The sequence below is a fragment of the Natrix helvetica genome, assembly GCF_964273705.1.
Source record: "Natrix helvetica genome assembly, chromosome: Z".
NCBI classification, from domain to species: domain Eukaryota; kingdom Metazoa; phylum Chordata; class Lepidosauria; order Squamata; family Natricidae; genus Natrix; species Natrix helvetica.
Window position 1 is genome coordinate 99,455,777 of NC_138554.1, and position 12,714 is coordinate 99,468,490.

The 12,714-nt window shown below is 35.3% G+C and overlaps 1 protein-coding gene across 3 annotated transcripts; it reads right to left on the reverse strand.

The window, feature by feature from the left end:
* Positions 1-410: 410 nt before the first annotated feature.
* On the reverse strand, positions 411-12,623 carry CBX3 (chromobox 3). Of its 3 annotated transcripts, none has more exons than XM_081933412.1 (6): positions 12,518-12,623; positions 10,984-11,034; positions 4,223-4,365; positions 2,887-3,052; positions 2,225-2,319; positions 411-1,005 (listed from the first exon to the last, which is right to left on the reverse strand). In XM_081933412.1, the coding sequence occupies exons 2-6, from the start codon at positions 11,005-11,007 to the stop codon at positions 879-881; spliced, it is 555 nt and encodes a 184-aa protein (XP_081789538.1). In that variant the 5' UTR covers positions 11,008-11,034; positions 12,518-12,623; the 3' UTR covers positions 411-878. The 3 variants fall into 3 exon arrangements, with proteins under 3 accessions (XP_081789538.1, XP_081789539.1, XP_081789540.1); XM_081933413.1 differs by having other exon boundaries at positions 12,430-12,578; XM_081933414.1 differs by having other exon boundaries at positions 12,474-12,541.
* Positions 12,624-12,714: the final 91 nt, after the last annotated feature.

The window sequence follows — 12,714 nt, forward strand, 5'->3', positions numbered from 1 at the left end:
TTCATTTGGAAGTATATTGGGATTAAGGATAATAGTTCCTAAAGAAGTCAAGCCTAAAACATCAATAAATTATTAACTTGTAAAGCATCAGATATACAGTTTAAGGGATTAAGTCAGAATCTGATTACTCAACCATATATTCTGAGTACTTATAAATGTGATAACCAAGTCTGCATACTAGTCTTAAAAATTATATAAGGAATTATATAATTATAAGGAAACAGCTTATAAACATCTATGGGAGAAAACTATAAATTTCATTTTAACTACCTAGTTAAAACAGGATTTTTTTTTATTTTTTATTTGCAAAAAAGCAAAACTGCCTCTATCCTTTAGTGGATATTTTCCATACCAAAATAGCTTTCAAAACCTCTTAAGCTTCCTACAATTTGGTAAAGAAAGCACAAGAATATGAAACTATTTTATTGGTAACTGTTCAGTAGTATATACAATAAAATAAAATACAATATGCACTTTCAAATTAAACTGAAATTTTCACTTGGTCCCCTCTGAACCAATTTGCCACAAATACTAAATATAATGGTTTTACAGACTATATGGTGGGAAAAAATGCATGCACATTTGTTGTATAGAGAACTACAAAACACTTGTAAATCTGAATAAGTTGCCATTAAGGATCACTATTAACTACCAAATTTTATAAAACATTTGATTTAATATGCAGAAAGCAGTATCAAATGTTTTCTTGTAATAAACAAAGTGAATAGCACTTTTGCTTTCTTCCTTATGCAAAACATATTACTTTTAAAATAACCAAACTTAGCTCAATAGGAATTATAAGTCTTCCACATGTATTAAGTAAAATATCATACATATAATTAAGAAAAAGGGGGAAGGAAAGGAGAAAATCCAAACAATTATTGTGCTTCATCCTCTGGGCAAGAATGCCAAGTTAATCGTTCTTCATAAAAAGCAATTACAATCTGAGGACATTTCACATTAGCTTCCTTAGCTAATACCAGGTCAGCTTCATCTGAGTCTTTCCTGTTTTAAGAAAGAATGTCCAATTAATATATTAAAAACTATTTCTAATGTCAATTGAAGACATCCTTGACTCACATAACCATGTTTGTGTCCTACTATTAGTCTTTACAATTTATTTATTTAACAAATTTGAAAACTTCCCATCTCACAAAAAGTGACTGGGTGATATACAATAATTCTTCCTTTTTAGCCTTCACATTATTAGCAGCATTTATGACATTAATAATGCGTTGCTATCCCTAAGCTTTGGTGATCTTATTAATACTTCATTTTAACTAAGCATATGTATAAATTACATATATACCATGTATTACAAGTCAGATTGATATTATTTCATTTCTTTAGTTAGAACTCCATCTAATGATGGCTCAATTGCCATGAAATTAAAATCTCCACTTGTTTCTCTGGAGTGCTAATCTTAATCACAACTACTAACATCTTTGAGAGTACTGCACATCGCTTAACCTTGTGCATTTCTATTTCAAATTTCAGGCAAGTAAATTTGAATGTATAAGAGTTTTTATGCTTCAAAAGAGATGCTATGAAATGTACAACAGCTCCTATGAAATATGTCTTTAAATAATTAAAAACAGTTATCTCTTTTTGTATCAATGCTAGGCTAAAAAGGTATTGCTGCCTCAATGATTTCAATTTTTATATATTTCAAAGCATCTCCTCTCCTTTGGAATCTCAGCTCTTATATTATTTAGGTAAGTAAGAGAATTACAAACATTTTAAGAACTCCTACTCTAATCATTCAAAATCCGTTAGTCTCTGATAAGGAGGCTGGTAGCTAACTTTGACTAGATTCTAAATCAATAGGATTGAAATGGTAATTTATGAATAGTTACCAACTGTTAAAGATCTATTGAGAATTAATCACTAGTCAGTGTAATGTGCTCCCAAAATCAAGTAGAAAGAAATTAGGCTATTGTTGTGTTATTTGGGGTTCTTGTGTGCCTTACACAAGAACAAAATAATTTTAATAACTAGGGACAGATATAGTAATATTACAAGTCAGTTTGTTTACCTGTGTTAAAGTTATAAGTAGTTTTCTGATTTCTAAAATAGTATGGTGTGATTTATCAACACTAAAAAAAGAAAAGCCAACCTAACAATATCCCTTAAATGTTATTGCCTATTTGTAGTAACAGAAAAAATATTTCTTAAATTTAACCAAAGCCACATTGTAAACCAAACATTCTAGTCTGCTGCTCACCATTTCATAAGGAACATAAGTTCTCCACTGCTATCTGTGGCTCCAATTATTCGTTCAGGATCAAGACCTCGTGCAAATCCCCTGGGTTTATCAACCTGTTGGAGTAAATATTTAGAGAATTATAAATCCTTCTATTATCTTTTGATTTATGGAAAAAAATCAGCATAAAATCTATCAATGCATTCAGAACAGTATAAAATAGAGCTGGCCTGTGGACCACATACATTTCTCAAAGATGATTTGCAAATCCTGCCCCAAATTTTAAGCATCCTGTTGACCAGCTTTTTCTTATTATCATCTTTCAGAGAACTTCAATATTACCATTCTCCATTCTAGGACTGAGGTATCTTAGCTTCAAATTCTTTCCCAAGAAATTTCTCAGGAATAAAATGACGATAAGTTAATTGTAATAACGTATATTCAGAAACAGGATTGCTGAAGAAGAAACTGGGAGCACACAGAGGGATCCAGCATATGTGTACATAAGAGAGGATTAAATTTGTAAAGTAATGCATTATGCCTGTGACATATGTTAGGAATGACCTTTGAAAATTGAGCCTTTAACAAGGAGGTAAGACATAACTATTCCTGGTGTATATGGTCCTCCCTTGCCTTTTCTCTATTCAGATCTGAATGTCTGTTTAATGTTTTCATTAACTTACAGAATCCCTCTTTTTCTTTGATTTGCTGTCCTCAGATTCACTATCTGAAAGGGATTTTCTTTTGGTACCTTCTGTTTTTTCTTTACCAGCTTTCTGAGAATTCAGAAAAGCTTCTATTAACTCTGGACAATCCAAATTTTCTTCAGGCTCCCATGTGTTATCAGCACTAAAAAACAATTTGGTAAGAACAAAAAGTAAAAATCTGTTATCAGAGCTAAATCTGAAGGTCCACAAGTTATAGTTATACATGAAAATCCAGATTATCTGCTTAATTCCTAGAACAATTCTATTTATTTTCAAAACCCATTTCTATAGATTGGTTCCTAGAGTAGCTAAACCACGTTGAAACTATTCTGGGTAATTATTTCAGTCAAAATGTATTAACTATATCATAGAATGTCACATGCAGTTCCGAGGCAGTGATTTTGCAGTCAACTATTATTGCTAAAACTTGACAATGGCAAACACACATACACCATTTTCTGAAAAAAAAATGTGAATTTTTTTAAACCTAGAAATCCAGGGAAAAAATATATAACATAGTATTTCTTCAATTCATTCAAAAATATAAATTGAGGGCATCTGGTTACCGAAACGTTGTTCTTCTACACACTGAACAATGCAACGTCATGTAATATGACAAGTGGCCTGTAGAATACACTCAAAATAACAATACGAGGGAATTTTAAAAAATTAGTAAGCAGAAAAATGAATTCTAAAGTATTTACCACTTGTTTTCTTTTCCTGAAATGCTACAGTATAATGTAACCCAATATTATAAAGCATTTACAATTAACAGAAGGAAAAAGTTAATCAATTCTCACTGTCAACTTTTAAATACTTTTCTGCTGATTTGAGTAATTTTATGTGCCATAAATGAGCATTATACTTTGATAGCATGAACTTGTTCTCTGCTTTCTTCCCTACAATTGAAGAGTATTCCAGGAAGAAATATTAAAGCTTTAACAGTACACACTAGAGAATAAATCCTTTGAACAAAATGATGCTGATTTCTTAGCAAACATGTTTAGGATTGCATATACACTGAATACTTCCAGCAGACAAATTATTCATAGGCTATACAAATAAAGCACAATCCAGTGGAAAATGCAGCATTTACCACACTCTACTGATATTAAGCAGGGAAGCCAGTTTTACATTAAAATACCCTGCCTATTTTCCATACATTCGTAAGTTCAGAGTAGCGATATATAAACTTGACTTTTCATATACTGGAATTGCTGGTAGCAATATTTTCACACCATCTTTGCAGAATTCTTCAATTTAACACTGATATTGAAAATATTTTAGAAAAAAAGTGTATGAAGTTCCTTACTCAGTAAATCCCTTCCACTTTAAGAAGTACTCCACCTTGCCATTAACTACACGTCGGTCCAGGACTTTTTCCACAACAAATTCTTCAGGTTCTGCTTCTTCAACTTTTTTACCTTTGCCATTCTGTTTCTTTCCCATTTTATGCTATAAAACAAAATCATTTGCACACATACATTTAATACCCATGCTGCACCTTTATTTCAACCGAGCAGAAACTTTCATACTCTTTTCAGCAAGACCTAGATTAATTTTAAACAAGAGCTTTTGAGGTCTGTGCATTTCTTGTCAATTTCTTATTCAAGCATCCTAAATATTTTATTCAGAATTGCTGTTAGATATTCCCTTTTTATCAATTGTTTAAAAAAAATCTTGTAAATAAAAGGCAAACAAAACAAATTAAGGGTAAATACTAGAAAGAGAAGCTACCAAAGTTAGCATCCATAGATTGCAATGTTAATAGCAATCATCAGCCATTAAAAGCAGTTTTGAAGCTTTCAGTTGCTGGGTATGAAACATTTATCTTATATTACATACATGCATCATTTCAACTTTCATTAGACATTGGAGATATACATTCAAGAGTTCTTAACAGAACTTTATTGAAACTTCTTGACTGACATAAGCAACTTTTGTATCAGCAATGTTAGCACTAATGAACTTATTTAATCAAGCTCGATAAGTTTAAAAGGTTGAAAATGGCTTTACATTAAATTCCAGAGAAGCACTTAGCAGCCAATTATTATTAGATAGCAAGTTAATACATCCACATCATCCTCAAAGCATTCCAACTTCAATAAACACAATTCAGCAAGATGTTATTGTCTGCAATTTCTCTATACATTGTCTTAAAATCAGTTTATTATTGTAATGTTAAAAGTAGTTGCAGTTCTATTAGAAACAAATGCAGAGTCTGGTCATAATTTTGGATGCAAGCCATAATGGATAGTTCAAAATAGGTAATACAGTGACAGTAGAGACCTCCCAAATATACTGAGCCTTTTAAATATATGAGAAAAACCAGATTAAGAGAAACAATGCTAAGGTCTCCCAATTTCAAGTTTCATGAATACAGGGCCAAAACTTTTTCTTTAGAACTGTGTTCTTATGACATCTTTTGAAAATGAATATCAAAATGTTTTGAAATCAATATGATAATTTCTTAAGATTCTGAGCAACTTTAATAAAGGGTAATGCTAAATATTCCACTCACCAATGCTAACAAAACTATGTATAAATGAGTGATCAAAATTTCTAAAAACAGTATGAATGAAGAAAGGTGATTATTGCTTTGATGGGATAACAATTTTGAGAAAATTGGAATATATTCTTCATCCACATTACTTAAAATCTTGGGAATATACGACAAAAAAATTTAGAAGGTAAAAACATAGATACACACAAATGGCATTTTACTATATTTTCCCAATCCCTCTATATATACATTCCCACTTCAAAACCAGTGCTTTCCAGTCATATTTTAGAATTCATTTTTATGTATAATGTTATGCTTAATTCTATATTCAATCAAATTTATCAAGTTAAACTAGTATGTCAAACTGACATTCAGTATTTGCATCCTTGGCAACGATTTAGACACATTAGTGGTCTTTTCTGTACTAAGATAAGGCACCAAAAGTAGGAGGCTTTTATTCTTCATACAAAAGTACAATCCTATTTTCACTTAGCTGATGTACTAAAAATATACGGGATTATTAATAAAATTACCCCATTTTCTAAGCTCCATATAAAAATGAGGTGTACATCACAGCATTTGTGGAAAATATTTACTGGAGTCAGAATCAATATATTTTTCTCTAATATAACAGCATTTTTACAGATACAACTAGTTCAAGTGTTTCAAAATTATTAGCCAAAGCACATATCTTTTTAAGAAAATAGACGAAAAGTGCACCTTAAAAAAATAAATTATATTCTATTTCCTTCTTCTACATCTGAAGCAATTTATTTCTACAAATAGCAATATTATACTAAAGACACTAATAAGGATATACTGTATTTTAGTGATATGGATTCTGAAATGATTAGACTTGCTAGTGAAGGAATGACTACAATGGACCTTCCTTCATCTTTTTAGTGCAAGCTCTCCCACCCAATAAACCATACCAATCCATGAAGAATTAAGTTTCATTGTTTTTAATGGGGAGTTGTCCAAGCCAATAGTTGTCCTATTCACATTTTTCTGGAACAAAGCCCTTCAAATCAAGGAATTTCATACTGGAACAGATTCTAAAAAACAACTAATAATTGGATCCTTGCTGCTCTTTGAGCTTGGCTGTTTTCTTGCAGAAGTTTCATTAACCAGACTAGGTAACATCCTCAGTGATAGTAAGGAGTATAGTTTGCTCTCGGACAGTAGGCAGGCTAGGGCAGGCTTCACCAATCTTTCGAACCTCAGGGACCACTAAATTCATAATCTTAAATCCTACAGACCACTAATATTAATTTTTTAAAAAGATAAATAGCATTTAGTGCAATATAAAAAATGTGAATTTTTTTTTCACGGACCACCAGTAGGTGACCGCTGGGCTAGTGGACATAGACAGGCTTGCCTTAGAGGCTCTTTGGTTGGCCTCTTTATTATTGGCTTGTTTGGCAGTTCCTTGATTAGTGTATTTACTTGATTAATCTTGGTAGTTAATCCACGCCCATCTGGGTGCTGATTGCTGGTGGGAAGATGTTTTGGTCTTTTTGTTCTTTTTGGCTTGTTGATTGTCTCTTTTGCATAGTATAGATACTGTTTATGTACTTATTGTCAGAATGCCAGACTTCTAGAAATTCCCTAGTGTTTTTGGACTTGGCTTGGTCTGGAATGGTCATTTTTCCTGTTGAACCTATGGTTAAGTCTGTCCATATATTGTAAAATTAAGGGGTTTTGTCTTCTGAGTGCTGGCTGGTGTTCATGTATGCTAATTTTCTTTCTGTTTGTCCTATGTAGTGGCTGTTGCAGTCACTACACTCTATGTTGTAAGTGACTCTTCTTTTTTCTTCTGAGGCTGCTGGGTCTTTTGGTTTAGTTGGGATGTTTTGAAGGGCTTGAGTGCTATGCTGATTCCATGGAGTTGTAGTAATCTGTGGGTGGTTTCTGAGATATACTTGCTGTATGGCACTGTTACTCCTTATAGGTTTGTGTTCATTGTGCTGTATTGGGTTGAGTGTCATACACTTTTTGATAAAGGTAGGTCATCAAACCCACAATTTTAACTTTGACCATCCTAAATCAAGCCAAGTTCAAAAATGCTAGGAAATTACTATGAAAACGAGACACGTTAACAAGTCAAAAGGGGAACAAATGAAAATACCTCCCCACTACTAATCAGTTAATCAGGAACATTAATTAACTACAAGATTAACAGTCAAATAAACAATACCCCAACCAAGGAACTGCCAAATAAGCCAACAGTACCAACTAAAGAACCTCTAAGACCCACATGGACAAGAGCAAGCCATGTAAATTTAGATTGAAAGCAAACCCACCCCTTCACCAGCAATGATGTTACCTAATTTAGCTAATGAAGTACCTTCAAGAAAACAGCCAAGTTTAAAGAGCACAAAAGACCCCTCATTTCAACCCTGAGCTACAAAAATTCTCCTTTATCGGCTAATAGACCTTGCCCACTGATTCTCATCATTGTCTCATCATCGGTGATGCTCTGTTCCAATACATAATCTTCCCATGATCTAATTCTTACAAAAGGAAATTAGAGATTGACAGTCCCAGGAACTGTGCCAGATAATATAATCTTGAAACTGCAATGGGGGTCATTCCATGTCAAGTGATCTGATTTCAGGAAAATGTCCCACTGGACCATCACAGATTTCAATGCAATTTTGTGTGAATATGCACACTTGTCCCCAATGAACATTGGAAAAGTGTTACATGTACCAATGCAATACTTGCGGAGATATAATCATTTGTTTGACCCATACCGCAGCCTTCTACAGTATGACTCTGAGGTTCCAGCAACTTTGAGACATCATATCTCTGGCAATATTTTGTTGAGAGAAACAAAACTTGGCCATCTTATACAACTTTTTGTGTTCTATTAAACAAAATAATAAAAAACACTCTCATGAGCAAACTCCATCTAGATAATTGGGAGCAAAGTTGGCCGAAAATATTGTGGCTCAAAAAAAGGTTAAAGTTTGGCTTTTTATATCTCTGGAAGGAAACATATGAGTAACGTGAAACTTTATGCGTAATAACTTAGCAACACAAGTTTTTTGAATATAAAATGTCATTCTACTACTTTCCAATAGTTTAAAAATTGAATATAAAATTGATTTTTTTTGTAGAAATGCCCAAAATAGGATATTTTCAGCCCATTTTTACAAAAAAAAGATCTTCTGGAAACTCTGTTAAATCATTCTCATTAGAAGAAGCATGTTTCAACCCCCCTAAAAAAGGAGTATTAGTTTTTCATCACTGACGTATAAAGCCCTAAAAATAGAGACAAATTTGAGGACGTTGCTATAGCAACGGCACATGCACTGTATTATTTTTTTGTTTTGTTTCTCTTAGATATCATATATAGAGAACTACCAGAAGCAACGCTAAAGGACATGGCGCGTAAATTCAATGAAAAATAAATGATCATTGGAATTTTGTCGTTCATACGAACAGTGTGGACATCAGCTTGCAAACCATGTAAGTTACCCACTTTGGGCTTGGGAACCTAAGATAAACTGCCCAATGGTCGGCTTGGGAACCGAACAGATACCCACACAAGGCTTTGGAACGTGGAGGAAGAAACCAAACTACCAAGAAAGCCACCCATTGCTGGCAGTGCATGGCTATTGGGTGTGCCCCCCATGGCGATTGGGTTGTTGGTTCAAGTGCCTGAATTGACAGTGACAATGTCACTGTGGACCAACCCAATATAATAGTATTAATGATGTCTATATAAAACAAACAAGATGAAAAAATAATAGAAGGCATGTGATGTTGCCATAGCAATATCCTCAAAACTGTCCCTATTTTTAGGGCTTTATACGTCACCAATGAAAAACCAACCTGACTTTTTTAGGGAGTTTGAAACATGCTCTTTCTAATGAAAATGTTTTAACAAAAGTTTCCAGGCGGCTTTTTTTTTTTTTTTTTTGTAAAAGTGGGCTGAAAATACCCTTTTTGGCGCTTTTACAAAAACCATCAACTTTGCACTCAATTTGTGAACTATTGGAAAGCTGCAAGAGAATGAAATGTTATATTCGAAAAACTTGTGTGGCTAAGTTATTACACACAAAATTTCACGTATCTCATATTTTCCTTTCAGAGATATAAAAAACCAAACTTTAACCTTTTTTCAAGCCACAATATTTTCGGCCAATTTTGCTCCCAATTATCTAGATTTAGATCGCTCATGAGAGTGTTTTTATTATTTTGTAGTAGAGCACAAAAAGTTGTACCAGATGGCCAAGTTTTGTTTCTCTCAACAAAATATCGCCAGAGATATGATGTCTCAAAGTTGCTAGAACCTCAGATTCATACTGTAGAAGGCTGTGTTATGGGGTCAAACAAATGACTATATCTCCACAAGTATTGCATTGGCACATGTAACACTTTACCAATGTTCATTGGGGACATGTGTGCATGTTCACACAAAATTTCATTGAAATCCATGGTCGAGTGGGACCCCCACTTGACATGGAATGACCAAAGGACCCAACCTCTTCCTTCTATCCCACAGTATTTCCTCAAAAATATCTGAAATACAATTTTTTAAAACTAATATTTTACATTAACTTGGTTAGTTTTGCACCTGTTTCTTTAGTTTTATAGTATGTATAACAACTTACACAACTCTGCAACTAGCAATGCTTAGCTGACCTTATTTAGGCTTAGAAACGAAACAGAATCAGGCCTTAATATTTGAATGGGAAGCTTTTTGAGTTATTGGCTAAACTGGGAGGTAAAAAAAATATCCAAGGGAGCAGCAGGGGCAAACCACTTCTGTTCTCTTGCAAAGAAAACTGCATGGACATTCTGCTAAATCATCAACAGAACTTGGAAGAGATTTACAGTTGTCGCTTTTCAATATAAGAGAAACAAAAGTACTGAATTTTTCTGAGTATAAGAAGCACCTTTTTCTCCCAAAAAAGAGGGTGAAAACCTGAGTGCGTCTTATACACTGAATACAGCATTTTTGCTTCCTGAAACCGTGCCCCTTCACCAAAATGGCTGTGTGTAGCTTGTAGGAGGCTTTTAGAGAGCTACTGGAGGCTAGGGAGTGCAGAAATGAGGAAAAAAATGGCCATTTTTTGCTCAACTTTGCCCCCCCCCCCCGGAGCAATCTATAAGCTTCCTAATGCCTTTTTTAAAATAAAAAATGTGCCTGTTTTTTGCTTGTTCCGCCCCCCAACGCTCTACAAGCCTCCTAAGGGCTATTCATGCCCTTTTTTTGGGGGGGGGGGGCGGCCTGTTTTCGGGAGGTCTGCAGAATGTGAAAACTTTTTTTTAAATTTGCCTCTTCAAAACCTTGATGCATCTTATACTCTGAAAAATACCGTATATAACCAAATTATTGAAACTATTTCCCAACAAACATGGATTATACATTTTCTCATGCAAAAATGAACCAACATAGCAAGTTGTTGGAGCCAGAATATGCACATTTTTGAGATGCCATATTTTTAGTTATGCTGTGGAGGAGAGATGTGGATGTATCTTTTGCAGAGATGCCAACAATAAATCTGAAGAAATATGATGGTAAAATCCTTACATATTTTAGATAGTCAAGAACTTACCAATGTAGATTTATTGGTGGCCATTTTTATTGAAGACTTGCTGAACTTTTACTAGAAAAATGCACGACAAAAGGAATGTTGCATTATATAAAGGAAGGCATCTCAATACAAATATGGTTCTATTCAGTTTACTTACATAGATACACACATCATTAACAAAGGCTGAAATTGTGCTTCCAGTATCCTAGGCATTATTTGGAGTTTCCTAAGACCTACCTTGGCTTTTCAGGACCTTGTATATCATACATGCTAATCTAATACTGAGCACAATTTTATAGGAAAACCTTATTTTCAAAACCCTAAGACAATGTGCTATGACAAAATATATTTTGAAGAGTAAGATGCAATATTGTAGAACACTGAATTTATTTCAATGAATAGGATTTCAGAATTATAGTTGCCTAAGGTACAGATACAACTGTGCATCATAAATATGGTAATCATAATACAAATGTAACTTAATATATAAGCCATTGGACGTCTGCAAATCGGTTGTCCTCGAACTTCTCTAAAATTTAAAATTCGGAATGATTTCTTTCCAAACCTATAAAGAACATAAGTCATGAGATTCAGCAAAGAAAACAAAAAACAAAAACCAAGACACAAAGCCTGGCATCTCCCAGAGGCTTTTTCACAGCCGGTTTAGGTCACTGAGATTCTGCACCGTGTTTTCCCATTTTAGAATAAATGGACGCGTGATTAAGAAACGCCTGCCGTAAAGGAAAACTGTACAGGGCGCCCTTAAGCACGAGGCACGCAAGCGAAGGCCGGTGGGAAGGAAATGATCCCGGATGAGAATCCCATAAACCAAGAGCGCAGAATGTTGGGCCAGGAAAGGTGGCAAACACCAAACCACCTCAGTTCCTTCAGGGCGATTCCCCGGCATTACCCCCACTTCGATAAGCTCATGCGTCGCCCCACGTCCGCCAAGCACAAACAGCATCCATTTGAATTTCTGAAAGCCTCGGCGGTTAGTCCTTTTTTTAAAAAAAAAAAATCAAGTCCACGCCTCCAAATCCTGCTTTGCCCGCGGCCTGGACCTTGCTGACACGCAGTAAAACGGGGAGGTCTGCGCTCGCTAGTCATGGTGCCTTACTGGGTTTCAGAGGGTTTTTTTTTTTATTTCAGCGGTAAAATAATAATAATATTAATAATAATAATACACGCAGTTTTCCATCTCGGAGCTCGATCGTTCCCGTCCCGGCTAGTAGGAAAGAGCCAAGCAGGCGGAAGGCCCGCCACAAGAAGTCGGAAGGCCGCACTGGGAAACCCCGCGCCTCTTTTTCAAGCTTTTCAATCCGCCCGGGAGAGGGAGCCGCGAGAGAGAAAATGGAGGAGAGCAAAACGAGGCCACGCCTGGTCGTTTCTCGGGAGTTACATAAAATGTAAGCTCGGCACGAGACGCGCATACACACACACACACACAAAAACACAGAGATCCCCCACCGGTTCTCTCCTACGATGCTATTTATCACCGAATTAGGAAAGACCTGAAGGAGCGGAGAAGGAAAAGGAGGGAGAAAAAGATACGGACTTCAATGGTGGCCAACGACTCCGATCCCCCTGTAGTCTCCTGGCTCCTGGCGCGCTCTGAAGCAGCAGCAGCGACATATGAGGGGGCGGGGAAAAGGGGGCGGGAGAGCGGCAGAGGCAGCCCCGCCCGCAGAGCCTGCTAGTGCTGCGGCAACCTGGTCAGAAGGCGGGGCCGGCGCAGCAAACGCCACCCTCTTT

Coding starts and splice junctions, on each gene's coding strand:
- CBX3 (XM_081933412.1), bottom strand. CDS start 11,007: ATGGCCACCAATAAATCTACATTG. Junction 4,366..10,983: donor CCACCAATAAATCTACATTG/GTAAGTTCTTGA, acceptor TTTGTTTTATAG/CATAAAATGGGAAAGAAACA. Junction 2,320..2,886: donor CAAAGAAAAAGAGGGATTCT/GTAAGTTAATGA, acceptor TTACTCCAACAG/GTTGATAAACCCAGGGGATT.